Here is a 14,954-nt window from a genome sequence, read left to right as displayed (position 1 = left end):
ACTTAATCTGCATTTTCTTTTTCTTTTGAATGTTTTTATTTGTTTTTGAGATACAGAGAGAGCATGAGTAGGGGAGGGGCAGAGGAGACACAGAATCCTAAGCAGGCTCTAGGCTCCGAGCTGTCAGCACAGAGCCCGATGTGGGGCTCGAACTCAGGGACTGTGAGATCATGACATGAGCTGAAGTCGGACGCTCAACCGACTGAGCCATTCAGGCGCCCCTTAATCTGCATTGTCTAACGGCTAATCATGTTAAACACCTTTTTTACGTGCTCATTTGCCTTCTGTATGTCCTCTCCAAGTACATGTCATGTGCTCATTTTCTAACTGGACTGCTTTTATATTATTGAGCTTTAAGGGTTCTTTATGTATTGTAGATACAGTCCTTTGTGGAATACGTGGTTTGCAAACATTTCTCCCAGGCTAGCTTTCAACAGAGTCTTTCACAGACAAAAAGGTTTTAATTTTGATGAGAACCAGTTTATCAATCTTTTCTTTAAAAAAAATTTTTTTTAAGGGTTATATTTATTTTTGAGCCAGAGAGAGACAGAGCATCAGTGGGGGAGGGGCAGAGAGAGAGAGCGACAGAATCTGAAGCAGGCTCCACGCTCTGAGCTGTCAGCACAGAGCCCAACACGGGGTTCGAACTCGTCAACCAGGATATCATGACCTGAGCCGAACGAAGTCGGACACTCAACCAACTGGGCCACCCAGGAGCCCCATCAATCTTTTCTTACATAGGCTATGCTTTTTGTGTCTCGTCTAAGAACTCTTTACCTAGTCTTGTACCATGTACGTATCTTATGCTCTTTTTTAAAAATGTTTATTTATATTTTTTGAGAGAGAGAGAGAGAGAGAGGGAGAGGGAGAGAGAGAGAGAGAGAGAGAGAGGGAGGGAAAACATCAGCGGGGGAGGGGCAGAGAGAGAGAGAGAGAGAGAGAGAGAGAGAGAGAGAGAGAATGAATCTGAAGTAGGTTCCAGGCTCTGAGCTAACTCAGAGCCTGACACAGGGCTCGAACCCACAAACTATGAGATCATGATGCGAGCCGGAGTCGGACACTTAACTGACTGAGCCACCCAGGTGCCCCTATGCTCTTTTCTGTAAAAGTTGTACAGTTCTACATTTTATATTTAAGTCTATGATCCCTTTTGAGTTAGTTTTTGCGCAAGGCATGAGGTTTAGGCCAAGGTTCATTTATTTGCCAATGCACACCCAATTCTTCCAACACCATTTGTTGAAAAGGCTACTCTTCCTCCACTGAGTTGCCTTTGCTCCTTATCAAATATTAATTGGGCATATTTGTGTGGCTCTAACTCTGGGTTTTCTATTCTGTTTCATTCATCCATGTGCCTATCCCTTCTAGTTTTTTGCAGATACTCTTTATCAAGTAGACAGTCTTCTCTTTTCCTAACCTGCTGAAGAGTTTTTAGTACATACGTGTGTTGGGACTTTTTCCAAATGCCTCTTCTGTAATAACTGACAAGATATGATTTATGTTTTATTCTGTTGATAGGATAGATTACATGCATTGGTTTTTCTATCTAGAGATAGAATTCACATACTATAAAACCCGCCCTTTTAACATGTACGATTCAATCTTTGTGCAGTTGGCAGTACGAATGAGGTTTATTCAAAGTGCAACTACAGCTAGCTGAAAAAAAAAAATAAATAAATAATAAAAATTTAAAATGCATGAATCAGAGGTTTTTAGTCTCTGCAGAGGGTTGTGTAATCTTTTCCACGACCTAATTCCATAACATGTTCGTGACCCAAAAAGAAACGCCATACCCATTAAGAGTAATTCCTTGTTCCTCCTTCCCCGTAGCCCCTAGCAACCACTAATTGACTTTCTTATCATACACTACATGGCCTTTTATATCTGGCTTCTTTCGTCTGGCATAACGTTTTGAAGGTTCCTCCATGCTGTGGCCCGTAGCAGTACTTTTTTCCCTTTTATGGCCAAATAATATTGCAATGCATGGATATACCACATATTGTTTATTCCTTTATCAGATGATGGACATTTGGATTGTTTCCATTTTGGGCTATTATAGATAAGGCTGCTATAAATATTTGTGTACAAATTTTTGTGTGGATATGTTTTCCATTCTATAGGAGTCAAATTACTGGTCATAAACTCTACGTTTAAACCTTTGAGAAACTGCCAAAATGTTCTCCAAAGTGGCTTTGTTGTGTGGTACATACACATTTTAGACCACTACGCCTTCCTGATGGAATGATCCGTTTAACATTATGTCCCTCTTTGTCTCTAGTAATTTTCTTTGCGCTGAAGTCTATTTTATCTGATGATGATAATATAGCTTCTCTTGCTTTTTTAAAATTGATATTTGCATGGTATATCATTTTTCATCATTTTGCTTTAAACCCACCTATGTCACTGTATTCAAAATAAGTTTGTTTAGAAATCTAATTACTGGATCATTTTTTTAAATGTTTATTTATTTTTGAGAGAGAAAGAGAGAGAGAGAGAAGAGAGAAGAGAGAGAGAAAAAATGCAAGCAGGGGAGAAGCAGAGAGAGAGAGGGAGATACAGAATCCAAAGCAGGCTCCAGGCTCCGAGCTGTCAGCACAGAGCCTGATGTGTGGCTCAAACCCATAAACTATGAGATCATGACCTGAGCTGAAGGCGGACACTTAACCAACTGAGCCACCCGGACGCCCCTGGATCATGCTTTTTTATCCATCCCACTAATCTCTGTCTTTTAATTGGTGTTTTTAGCCAATTTACATTAAGGGCAATTATTAATATGTTATAGGTTAAGTTGCCATTTTCACATTTTGTTTTCTGTTTGTTGCCTCTCTTTCTCATTACAATGTTTTTCTTGTAGGTTAAATGAACATTATTTTTTTGATTCCATCTTGATGGTTTATAAAGCTACCATTGTGTAGTTTTCTTAGTGGTTGCTCTAGGTACCACAATATACATAAGTTGTACAGTCTACTGTATCAACTTACTACTTCAAGAAACCTGAATTCCACTTAGGTTCCTTTACCCTGTCTACATTCTAAATAGTTTTCCCACACACTTTGAGCACTACATTATTTAGTGCTAGAACTTTTGTTTCAACCACCAAATGTCATTTAAGAAACTCATGAGGACAGTTCATGATATTTCCCATTTTTTACCCATTCTCATATTCTTCTTTCCATTCTGATATTCCAAGTCATCTTATGTTATCATTTCCTTTCTGTTTAGAGAACTTTCTTCAGTCATCCCTTCAGGGTATATTGGCTAGCAACAACTTCTCTTAGCTTTCCTATGTCTGAAAACACTTTTATTTCCTCTTCATCTCTGAAGGATATTTTTGCTGGAAACAGAATTCATGGTTGACAGTTCTTTTCTTCCAGTACTTGAGAAATCTGCCACTTTCTTCTGGCCTCCACGGTTTCCAATGCGAAACTATTACCATTTGAATTGGTGTTCTCTTAAAAGACTTCCCTCTGCTTCAAAGATTTTTTCTTTGTATTCAGGTTTTAGAAGTTTAAATATGATGTGTCTTGGCATTAGTTCCTTTGGGTTTACGCTGTTTGGGGTTGTGATGTTGTGATTTATAATAAGAAATATAAATTTGGTCTTCATCCCTGTTTCTGGCACAGAGCTCCTAAAACCCTTAGACTTTCCTAAATGATAACAGCAATAAAGATGTCTTTTGATATTCATAGCATATCCCTTTCAACCACACCCGAGTTCATGTTAATGAGATAACTTCTGGAAAGCATTTAAGTGTGGGGGCTGGTTGTCAGGGGCATCAACCACCATGTGATCAGAGGGCTGGAACTTTCAGCCCCACTTCCAACCTCAGGTGAGGGGGGCAGGGGCTAGAGAGTGAATTCATTCACCATTGGCCAATGATCTAATCAATCATGCCTATGTAATGGAGCCTCCATAAAAACCCAAAAGGATAGAGAGCATCCAGGCTGGTGTATGTGTGTGCAGTGCTGAGAGGACATCGTGTCCAGAGAAAGCATGGAACCTCCATGCCACAGTCCCTCGGACCTTGCCCTATGCGTCTCTTTCATCTAGATGTGCCAGAGTCCTATTCTTTTACAAGAAACCAGTAATCTAGTAAGTAAATTATTTTCCTGACTGAGTTCTGTGAGCTACACTAGTAAATTAATCAAACCCGAGGAGGGGGCCTAGGAATCCTCAATTTATGGCCTGCTGGACAGAAGCACAGGTACAAGCTGGACTTGCAACAGGCATTTGAAGTTGGAGGGGGCAGTCTTGTGGGATTGAGCCCCTAACCTATGGAATCTGATACTATCTCTAGGTTGATAGTGTGAGAATTGAGTTCAACTACAGGACACCCACCTGGTGCCACAGAGATGTTTATGGAATTGAAAACCCACACTTTTGGCATGAGAAGTGAAGCAGTGTTGTAGTCAAAGACTGAAAGTCAAGGACACACAGAAGAGTGTGTTTTTCTTTACAGGAGTCAGCCCAGTTTACTAAAGACTTATCTTTGGCCAAATTTGGGGAGTTATCAGCCATTACGTCTTTGAATACATTTGCCGTTCCATTCACTCTCTCCTCTCATTCTGGGACTCCGATGATACAAATGTTAGCTCTTTTGTTATAAGCGCATAAATCCTTCTTGCTCAAACTAGGTAAATTCTATTGATCTGTCTTCAAGTTCACTAATTCTATCCTATAATCTCTAATCTACTATTGAGCTCTGGATAGTTTTTGTTTTGTTTTGTTTTTGGTGACAGTATTTCTTACTTTGATATTTTCCATTTGGTTTTTTAAAAATTTCTTTGTTGAGATTTTCTATTTTTTTATTTGTTTCAAGAGAATTTGTAATTATTTGTTAAAGCATGTTCATAAAGGTTGCTTTAAAATCCTTGTCAGATAATTGCAACATGTGATTTATTTTGGTACTGATATCGGCTATACATTCTCATTCAAATTATGGTTTTCCTGGTGTGATGAGTGCATTTCAATTGTATACTAGACATTTTGGATGTTATATTAGGAAGGAGACTCTGGATCCTATATGGTCTGTTGTGGGTTTTTTTGTAAGCAGTCTCCTACCGAGGTGTAGCTGAAGGGCCAGGTGAGTGTACACGTTCAACTTCCTACTGAATCCCGCTGCTACCAACCCAGCACAGACTCACAAGGCCTCACTGTAGGTCGCAATCCATCCCTCCCATCAGCCCTGCCGACATCTTCCTGGTCAAAAGGGGGCACCAATTCACACTGTCTCACGGACTCCAAGTGTGGGTGTAAACTAAACTCCCTGCTAAGCCCCACCGCCACCAGGAAGGGGAAAAGCAAACATCTGATATATACTGCCTTATCACTAGTTTTGGGGCAGAAGCTCAACTCCCTGTTGACATTAGGAGTGGGGAGTAGGTGAGTGAGATATTTCTGTATATAAATATAATTGATTCTATACCAAGGTCTCTGCTTATGGTGGCAGGAGGTACAGGCTCAGCTGGCACTGAGCTGCACTGACAGTGACAGTGCTGTGGAAACCAGCCCTGACTCATCGCATCTCTGCTGCCAGGCAGGGAAGGAGGCTCATCTCATCTCTGGGACTTGCCGGCACTATTCTCATGGACAACTGGAACACCGCCTACTTTCGCTGGAGAGGGGACAGAAGCTCAGCTCCACTGCCAGCTCTGCCAATCTACCCGAGCAGGGGAATCAGAACACAACCTGCTCCCACTGGATGAGGAATAGGGTCTGCTCCTCGCTTGGCTCCACGGACACCATCCCAAAAGGGAAACTGGAGCATGCCTGCTTCCACTGGGAAGGGGAAGGAAGAAAGCTCCTTACTTGGTTCCACTGACACTACCCTAGCAGGGGAAGGCAAACACTACCAACAACTTCTGCCGCGCAGGGGATGGAAGATTAGCCCCGCCTAGATCTTACACCTCCCAAAGTGGAATCAGAGCGTCACCTGCAAGTGGCAGACAGGATAGAAGATGAAGTCACTGTATGGCTCCACAGACACCACCAGGCAGGGGAAACTAGGGCGCTGCTGCTTGAGTTCATGGGATAGGATGGGGTGTATGGAATATTAACACCTTGCTCGGTCCCAACGAAACCATGGCGTGTGCATGTGAGTGCACGTGCACGTTTCTGTTGGTGTTTGGCTGGAGAATGGTGGGTATTGCCAAAAAGGTTTCTGCTGTTAGACCACCCTTTCCTTGGTCTTTTGGCTGGAGGAGAAAGGTTTCTCTTAAAGATCTTTCTTCTTGTGCCTTTTGGTCATTCCAGGTTGGCGACTTCTGCAACACCCTGTCTGGGCTATATGCGAGGCAATGAGGAAAACCAGGGGGATCACTGGTATGTTCCTTAAGTCCTGAGACCCCTGTGCAGACTGCCTTCTCTTTTCCACCTTTCTGGAACTTCCCATGCTTGTTTGTTGTGTTATGTCCATATTTTTGGTAAGAAGGAGGGCCAGGAGGAATGGGGGCACTCTATCTTTGTCAGAAACAGAAGTTGTTCCTCATTTTACTAAAGTAATTATAACATTTTATTTATTCTTTAAGATGTTTTCCTAATCAATTTTCATATTACACAGCAAACTCTCTGAAGGCACTGGATTGTGTTTTGTCAATATTCATTTTCCCAGGAATACTAAAAAGAAACAGGAACGAATCCCAGAACTTGCTTTAAAACACGTTATATTCAACCAATGAATACATATTCTGCCAACGCTTTCTAAACAAAACTTTGTCTTTTCCTCCCCCCCTTTTATCCTATACGTGTGTATTTACATATGTAATTTATTATATACCAAGTACTGAGTTAGAGTCTAGAAACAGAAAGACAAGTGAGCCCGAACCCTTGTTTTTGGGGGCTTTGCGACCCGTCAGGATAGCGTCACCCACAGGGGAGTTAGAGTGCAGTGTGGCAAGTGCTATAAAATAGGTGTGAACAAACGGTGAAGGGAGAGGAGAGTGGCGCATGACTAACTATTCCAGAGTGAGACGGCAAAGGCAGGTAAGACGGGCCCTGGAAAGCAGACGAAGGGCAGGGCAGGGTAGGGCAGGGGCAAGATGCAGAGCTATGAGAGAGTAAAATGGTTTGGGGAAAGATGAAGGGCTGAATCAGAACAGGATACCATGAGGAAGCTAAGAAATTTATTTCCCTCTTTTCCTATTGTCAATAAAGTTGATAACTTCATTTTTTCACTTATACTGATATGAATTATCAAGCTACCCAACATTTTCTAGTCTTAAGAATGATCTGTCCATACAATCATGTACTTCTCATGGCTCCCATTTTCAAATTCCACCTTCCTTTCCCACGCACCGGTATCTTTGGTGGGAGGCTTGTTTCTTTCCCAAAACTTTCTGCTGGAAGGTGCCCTCTTTTATCTCCAGCCCAGGCATTAAAAAGTGGAGAGATGTGAGAGTGACATCAGCAGAACAGGCAGAGCATAGAGCTCTGAGAAGCCGCTACTCCATATGAGCATTAGGCCCCATTAATCTTTGTTATGTTCTATGAGTTACTTGTAATTTCATAAACAGTGAATTGGGATTTATGTGAATGGAATAATATTGCCAGTGGTTTCAAATGACAATGACAGCTTCCTTGTTTAATGCAGAACAATTTAATGCTGCTCTGTTCCAGGTAAGGAAAGAAGGGATTCCCTTGGCAATGAAGAGCTGAGATTTAAAGCATGATCCTTGGATTTTCTGCGTAGCCCACAGGGAGGCACAGTCAATGTATCTGTCAGATAAGTGTGGCAGCTGGTCACCGACGGAATACCATCTCTTTCAAGTGCAAGGATGAGATGATTGTGAATAACTCCAAAAGGACATCTCAAACCCAGAATCATACTCCATCAGAGTGAGTACGTTTTGAAATATTTAGTCTGAGGAACACTAGGTCCATGAGATGATCCACGAGAAAAAGCTCTAAGAAATCTATTACCCCACTGTTTTCTAAAAATATTTGGCCACAGAACCCCTTTACTTCATGACAGCCTATTAAAATCCCAAAGGACTCACGACCTACCAATACTTTTTGGAAAATCCTAACCTGATCGAATAATCCATTTTACAAAGGATGAAAGTGCTCTCTCTCTCTCTCTCTCTCTCTCTCTGTCTCCCCAAATTTAATTAATCTGCTCAAGGTCACCCCGCCGGTTCCCAGGAGAGCTGGGACTACCTTCTGGTCCTCCTTCTATGCTGCCACACTCCCTCACCAGAGGAACCTTTTCTAAATGGCAATTTAATCATACTGGACTTCCTGATAAACAGCAAGATCATTAGTCATTTAAGGTTAGTTATGTTTGAAAGCTTTCCCACAAAAGGGTTGACCTGAAAGAGGTTAGTATTATATGTCTCTCCTTTCAAGGAGCTATTTCAAGGTTGGTTTTACCTGGAGTGAAAGGAAATGTCTGTCTATTTGGAACAGTTCCATCTTGAAGATATTTCAATATTTCTTGCCACAGCACCCTTTCTGCGCTCAGTATTTTTAGCTCACTGTTTTCTATTTTGGCAGCCGAGAAGCTGCAGTTTGTAATTTTACCTCCAGCTTCATATTTCTTCTTAAAAGTGAATACAATGTCCTGTTTATAATAATAAAATCACTAGTTGGCAGAAGGACATTAAATGGAAAAAAAAAAAAGAGAAAGCAATTGGAAAATTTAGAGCAAGCAATTTTAAGTGCCAAGTTTCACATTTGTAATGGTCCAGTGGAGGTCACTGGGCACCCTTTTTATTGAGGGGACAGTAAAGAAATAGATCCCCACAAGTTCTCCTGTGAAAAGTGATAGATACCACCTCTACTTCAAGGAAGCTCGTATTTTACTGAAAAGTGATGTGATCCAAACTTCCACAATATTACTAACTATAGGAAAAATATAAAAATCAGTTTAGCGTGGTATTTTCCCCCTCCAATATTTAGGTTTCCATTTTCCACTTTAATTGAGCTTTTAAGCTTTGGTTTCCTATTCCAGTTTAGCAACAAAGGAAAGAAAATAATAAGAATGAAATTAGCAATAATTGGAGCCAGTCTCAGAAATAACCTTGGGGTTTCTTGGGCTTCTGGTGCAACCCCCTCTGAGCAGTTTCCTTGGACACATTCTCTTCCTGATCCCCAAAGGCCTGAAGTATTGGTGTCGCTTGCTTTTTCCTTTTCTTTTCTTCCCTTTTTTTAACCTCAGATGCCCTGCTAAAGAGAGCTGCAGGTCTAGGCCATGCAAGCAGGGATTCTCCAGGGACTAGAGCTCTAGGTCCAGAAAAATGGTGTTCCCGATCAGAAGGGCCAGATCACCCCTAGGAGTTCACACCAGCCTTCCTTCTTGAAAATTGCTAACCAACCATTTTTCTTTTCAAAATAAACACTATTTCTCTCAACTTCAGTTTGCAAAATATTACCCCAATTCCACTGGACTACAAAACTGGAATTTTACTGACATAATTGGATTATGAGGTTTAAAGATTGATGGAACTTTTCTGTTCCAAATATAATTGTTCAAATATCAAACCTAAACGGGTATGTAGAAGTCCTTATGTAGCTACAGCCGGAGTAACGCTGAGGCCTCCACGGCAGGGTGGCCGAGCAGAAGGGGTCAGGAAGCCATTGGAGCTGTGAGCCCGGTTACAGAAGGATCTGGAGTCTTAGAGGAAGGTGTCACCTTTTCTGCAGCTGCAGCCTATCATTGAATGAAGACTGCTTTAGTCACTCTAGTTCCCTCTATGCCTGCTCACTTTTCAGATCTCGGCGCAAGCACCAACGCCCTTGGCAGTTTGTTCATACTGATATGACAGCACTTGCGATACTCTGCAGTAATTTATCTGAGCGTACATCTGTCTCCCTGAGAAAGAGTAAATTCCTAAAGAACAAGAATTGGGCCTCACTTGTCTTTGTATTTCCAGTAACTAACTTAGTACTTGGAGTATGTTACATGTACACATATAAAAATAATATATATAAATAGTTGTATAGAGAAGACAGAAAAAGGAAAATGGCAAAGGTTTTACTTGGGAGTTTATACAGTATGTATTAATTTACTCACAGCACATGTTTTTTAGCGGGTGCTGGGACTCATTCCGAGTTCTTCTGACATTAATTCGAAGGCACTGGACCCCTGAGCAGAAGAAATCACAGTACTACAAACTCTTGTACCCAGTACCTCTCCCCTATGTCACGACTCCGTCCAAATACCGTATCCCTACTGCCCATGAATGGCATTCAATTACTTCCTATGCTTTCAGCCAACTGTGATCAGTGGGTATTTGCCTATGCCCCGTACATGGATTTATGGAAATTACCTAGTTTTAGCTAAACTGATCATTACAAAATAGGCAAGTGGCTAAAAAAGATTATTACAAAGATCCACAGACTAAAGGTAATGCTCAACTATACAAATTCTACTAATACCATGAAAATAGAAAAGTTGACATTTCTTCTCCTCCCAATATAAATTCATCATCAGCCACATTATGATTTCAAAACAATGACCGTCAATCATACGTTATCCAGCAGGTCCTTAGGAAAAAATAAACACACTTACTCTGTATCTTCAAGGTAAAAGTGATGCTTTAACAATGAGAAAAAAAGTGATTGATTTCTAAACGAAAATAAAATAAGAAACTCAGATTTTTAAGACAACATTTTTAAAAAGGGTGTTTGAAATGTTAGACAATTTGGGGACCTAAAAATGATCTTAGAGTATAAACTGTAAAACTACTCCTATCTATACACTTAAACTTCCTGACAGAATTTTCTAACTAGTTTTTAAAGATGCTAACTGAAGAATAACCAGATTATGAGCCCATATTTAAAAAATCTAAAAAAAAATGTAGCAGCTTTCAATTAGTTCACAAGACCTGATGGACACGATGAAGGATGAAAAGTTATTAGCTGGATTATACTTCTGAATATAATTGGTTAATAGGACTAAAAAAAATGAGTATTATGATTTAGTTAAGTTCAACTCACTTCTGCTGAGGTATCTTTTTCAGTTCTGATAACCATTAAATCTAAAACTAAGTATCAAAATACACTGAACTTATAATCAGATTTTTGTGTTTCTATATCGTAGGCTGTGAAAGCAAAAATTGAAAAAAAATAATAAAGAATTTCAATCATACTGCTCTCACCAAAAGTAAAATTATTAATGTGAAGTTTTCTATACCTTTTTAAAGTAAACAGCTTTCTACACCTTTTTAAAGTAAAATAAAAATATCTTCAGAATTTATTTTATTCTCACTTTTCTACTTTTATGTGTATAATGTACAAGACAAATTAGCAAAGCAGTAAATATATTTGTGATTTTAAAATAAAGACATACACATTATTGGGAATGTGTGTTCAAAAAAGTTTAGAGATTACCACTACAGGTACCAGGAAGCAGTTGAAAGATGTTAAGCCCAAGGAGTAAAATAAATCAGATTTGAATTTTAGAAACATAATGCTAGAGGCAAGGAATGTAATAGGCAAGGAAAAAGTGTTGGGAGGTGTAAGTGGATTCAAAAAAAAAAAAAAACTCTGTTGCTATGCTCATAGCAGAGGGCATCCTATGAGCTCCCTGTATCTCTGGAACCCTTCACAGAACACATGAGCATGTTTTAAAAGAAGTCTTCTGCACAGCAAGGCCTCCTGCTCGGTGGTCTAACCCAGAAGGCAACAGGAGCCAAAGAAAAAGGTGAGGTGGAGCTATGAGAAGCAATGGAGAACACGCTAGAAGGGCTGACTGCTGAAGTGCCTTATTATTTATCCATAGGCTAGGAATCAGGCTAGAAAAGACTAAGTGCCTCTCTTTTCTGATATTCCCATTTATAATTTTTAAAAGACATAAAAGTTATTTTAAAAAGTAATTCGAAAAATAGAGCAATTTACAAATTGAAGTAAAATACTGCCTCCCTACCCTCAGCTATTCCACCGAGCCCACACATGATAATCACCGTCAACAGTTCGATGTATTTCCTTCCAGACCTTTTTCTGTGCATATATACTTTTATATGTGCAGATACATGTATGCATGTGTATACACGCACATTTGGAGAGCATTTTTATATAATATATTTGGCAAGATATTATGGTCATCCTTTTAGGACAGTCCACATGGATCTAGCTCTTGACGGCAGCTTCTGGAATGCTACCTTGCTGATATGACACAGGTTATTTAACCATTCCTTTGTTGAGGGACATTGGAAGTGTCACTTTTACAACGGAGCAGCAGTGAACATTCTTATACATCTATCCTTGTACACTTCTTTGGGTAGGATGGATTCCTGGAAGTCAAGTTTTTGGGTGAAAGGGTAGGTACATTTCAAATGTCGATAGTTACTGTGGAATGGCTACACTGACCTATAGCACAAACAATAAAGTTCAGGCATTCATTCTCAGTAAAAAATTTTTTATGGATTCCTAGGTTTAGGAAAAGATCTCAGAAAACAAGCCCCTCAATTTGTATATGAGAAAACGAAGGTTCAGAGAGGGTAAGGTTTGGGCCCAAGATCTAAAGCCCAGGATGAGATAACTGACCAGCAGGAGTTCTGTGAGTGGTGGTCACTGCTGAAAGCCAGGACAGTAACTTCAGTTAAGTGACATCACATATAAAGTGTGTTCCACCAATAAGTAGGAAAGGGGACTGTCATCTCCTTTTCCTTGCTTACGCTTGGCAAGAAAAAAAAAAGGCAGTAAATTCCTAAAAGATACAACAGCAAGAGGGGCAGAGAAGGAGGATTCTCAAACTAGGTGGAGTAACGGGCACTGAGCGCGAAGGGATCATAAGTTCAGCCGCAAGAGGCGAGCAAGTGTGGTGGAAATGACTCTGACATGGGATGACCTTAGCGAAAAACCTTCCACAGCCTCAGTGGGTTGTACGAAAAGTTTCTTGGTTCTAAATATCTCCATGTGGCATCCAAAATGAATGCCAGTACTGAAACCAAATTCTGAAGAGAAATATCAGAAAAGAACTAACATCCCACAATGAAGAAACATCTTCAAAGAAGATGTTGTTATAAAAATACCACAAAAGTACTTTCCAACAAATTCCAGACCTAAAAGTAAAGCTTTAAAATGAAGCTCCAAGCACAGAAGCTTTGAATCCTTTGCTCTGTGCCTGAAGAGGCCCATGTGAAGGAAGGTACTTCTGACCAGATAACACTGTCTTTATTCAACCAGACCTATGGGGCATAACAAGGAGAAAAAAAGATGGCAATTGTATCTTTTGAAATTAGAATGGTCTAGAAGAGAGGTGGGCATACTTTTTCTCCAAGGGGCCAGAGAGCCCTTTGCACACCATATGGTCTCTGTTGCAACTATTCAACCTAATGTTGTAGTACAAAAAGATAGCCATAGAAAAAAATATAACCAAGTAAGCATGGTTGTGTTCCAATGCAACTTAATGGATGCTAAAATTTGAATTTCATATAGTTTTCATTAAAGATTCTTTTCATTTTGACTTTTTCCAATCACTTAAAAATACAAAAACCATTCTTAGCTCTTGGGCTGTACATAAACAGGCAGTGATTTAGTGCACCATAATTTGCCAATATTTGGTACAGAGCACTTAATTCTCAATAGAACTGAACTTGAACGTTGGTAGAAAGATGGAAATATCTGAGCCTCGTCCCTAAGAAGTTAAGTGTGAAGTTAGGTAGAAACGTGTTGTTCTTAAAGAGCTTCAGATATTTACCTTAAATCTCTTCTCTTGCTGAATTCCTCTGGTGGGATTGTCCAGGGCAGACCTTGAGGGAGACAGTCTAGAACTTCTGAAGAAAAATCAGAGAAATCCACACCATACTCTGTTAGTATTCCTTCTGTTTCAGGCTCAATTTCACCAGCCTGCCCAAGACTCTTAGCCAGATGCCTGTGGACAGGACAGAGAGGAACAACTATGTTAGTGAATAAATGGACCACAGGCATCATTTATTCTCTAAAAGAGAAGGTAGTAGGAAAATCTTCAAAACCTCCTGTCCGAATTTCCCCAGCAAGAACACCATCACCAGTGAGTAGGGGGCCAAGGAGAAGAGACAGTGATACTCTTGTCCTGTTAAATCCCTGTCTACAGTATAACTTTAACTTTCTTCGGGAATTCTGATGCAGGGAGTTGGGCCAGCTGGCCTTTCTTGGGCCTCTTGCAATTGTTTTTCATGAAAAAGTCAAGTTGATATCGGTAAAAGCCTTTTGTCAATTCCTTCTCTTGCAAACACCTTTAGAGCCAATTCTGATCAGCTCAGTTTACTGTTCAGTCATTAGTTTCATAGCACCTACACATTAAGTCATGCTCACTAGATTGAATCTGACACTTACATATTTTTCACAATTCTAATTTTTACCTTAACACATTAAATATTTTCATCTGAACACACAAGTAATATATGTTCACTGTAGAGAAGTTAGAAAATACAGAAATGCACCAAGAAGAAAGTTAAAATTATCTATAATCTGGTCATTTGGCAAACCACCATTCACATTTTGGGGTGTTGGTCTATTAAAAGTAAGATTGCATTTAATAGGCTAGTTCTGATGCTATGGGTAGGGTTCCACCCTTTAGAAGGCAAATATCACTCTTCATCTGTGGGTCATATAAAACAAAACTGATAGTGCTCAATTCTCCTAAGTATTGGCATGCTATGTTCAGACTATAAGCCTTAAGTTAGGTGTTGAATAGGAGATAGTCTTCCTGTAAGGAGTTTAGCTCTGGCATTAGGGCTGTCTCTGGAGCCATTCAATTTCTTTGAAGAAGATTCTGTATCCTTTGTAAGGGTCGATGCCTGGCTGTCAGAGTTCTTAAGTGCACAGTGGTAGAGGGAGAGACTGGGGATGCGGTGGCCTCATATGCAGACTTCTAATGCATTCCCATCTTCAGGCTTGCTACTGGAACTGGGAAGTGGTGGCAGCAGGGAAGCCTGCCACATGCCAGCCAAGAGAAGCCCGCCCATAGTTGGCACACACAACTGCCCACCAGCATAGGTTCGAGGCAGCCTGCAGGTTGCCTGTGGGCTGCTCAC

General features: G+C 40.3%; 1 protein-coding gene across 4 annotated transcripts in view; it reads right to left on the bottom strand.

Annotated features, from left to right (window-relative positions):
- Positions 1 to 14,954, bottom strand: part of DIS3L2 (DIS3 like 3'-5' exoribonuclease 2) — a 348,656-nt gene that overhangs the window by 156,768 nt on the left and 176,934 nt on the right. For all 4 annotated transcript variants that reach the window (XM_043578169.1, XM_043578167.1, XM_043578168.1 and 1 more), the window contains one exon: positions 13,637 to 13,810. In XM_043578169.1, coding sequence (XP_043434104.1) covers positions 13,637 to 13,810 — 174 coding nt within the window. The remainder of the gene's footprint in view (positions 1 to 13,636; positions 13,811 to 14,954) is intronic.

This window comes from Prionailurus bengalensis, chromosome C1 (genome assembly GCF_016509475.1).
Source record: "Prionailurus bengalensis isolate Pbe53 chromosome C1, Fcat_Pben_1.1_paternal_pri, whole genome shotgun sequence".
In the NCBI taxonomy this organism is placed as follows: Eukaryota; Metazoa; Chordata; class Mammalia; order Carnivora; family Felidae; genus Prionailurus; species Prionailurus bengalensis.
Note: the sequence above shows the minus strand (reverse complement) of the source record. Positions and strands in the feature narration are given on the sequence as shown.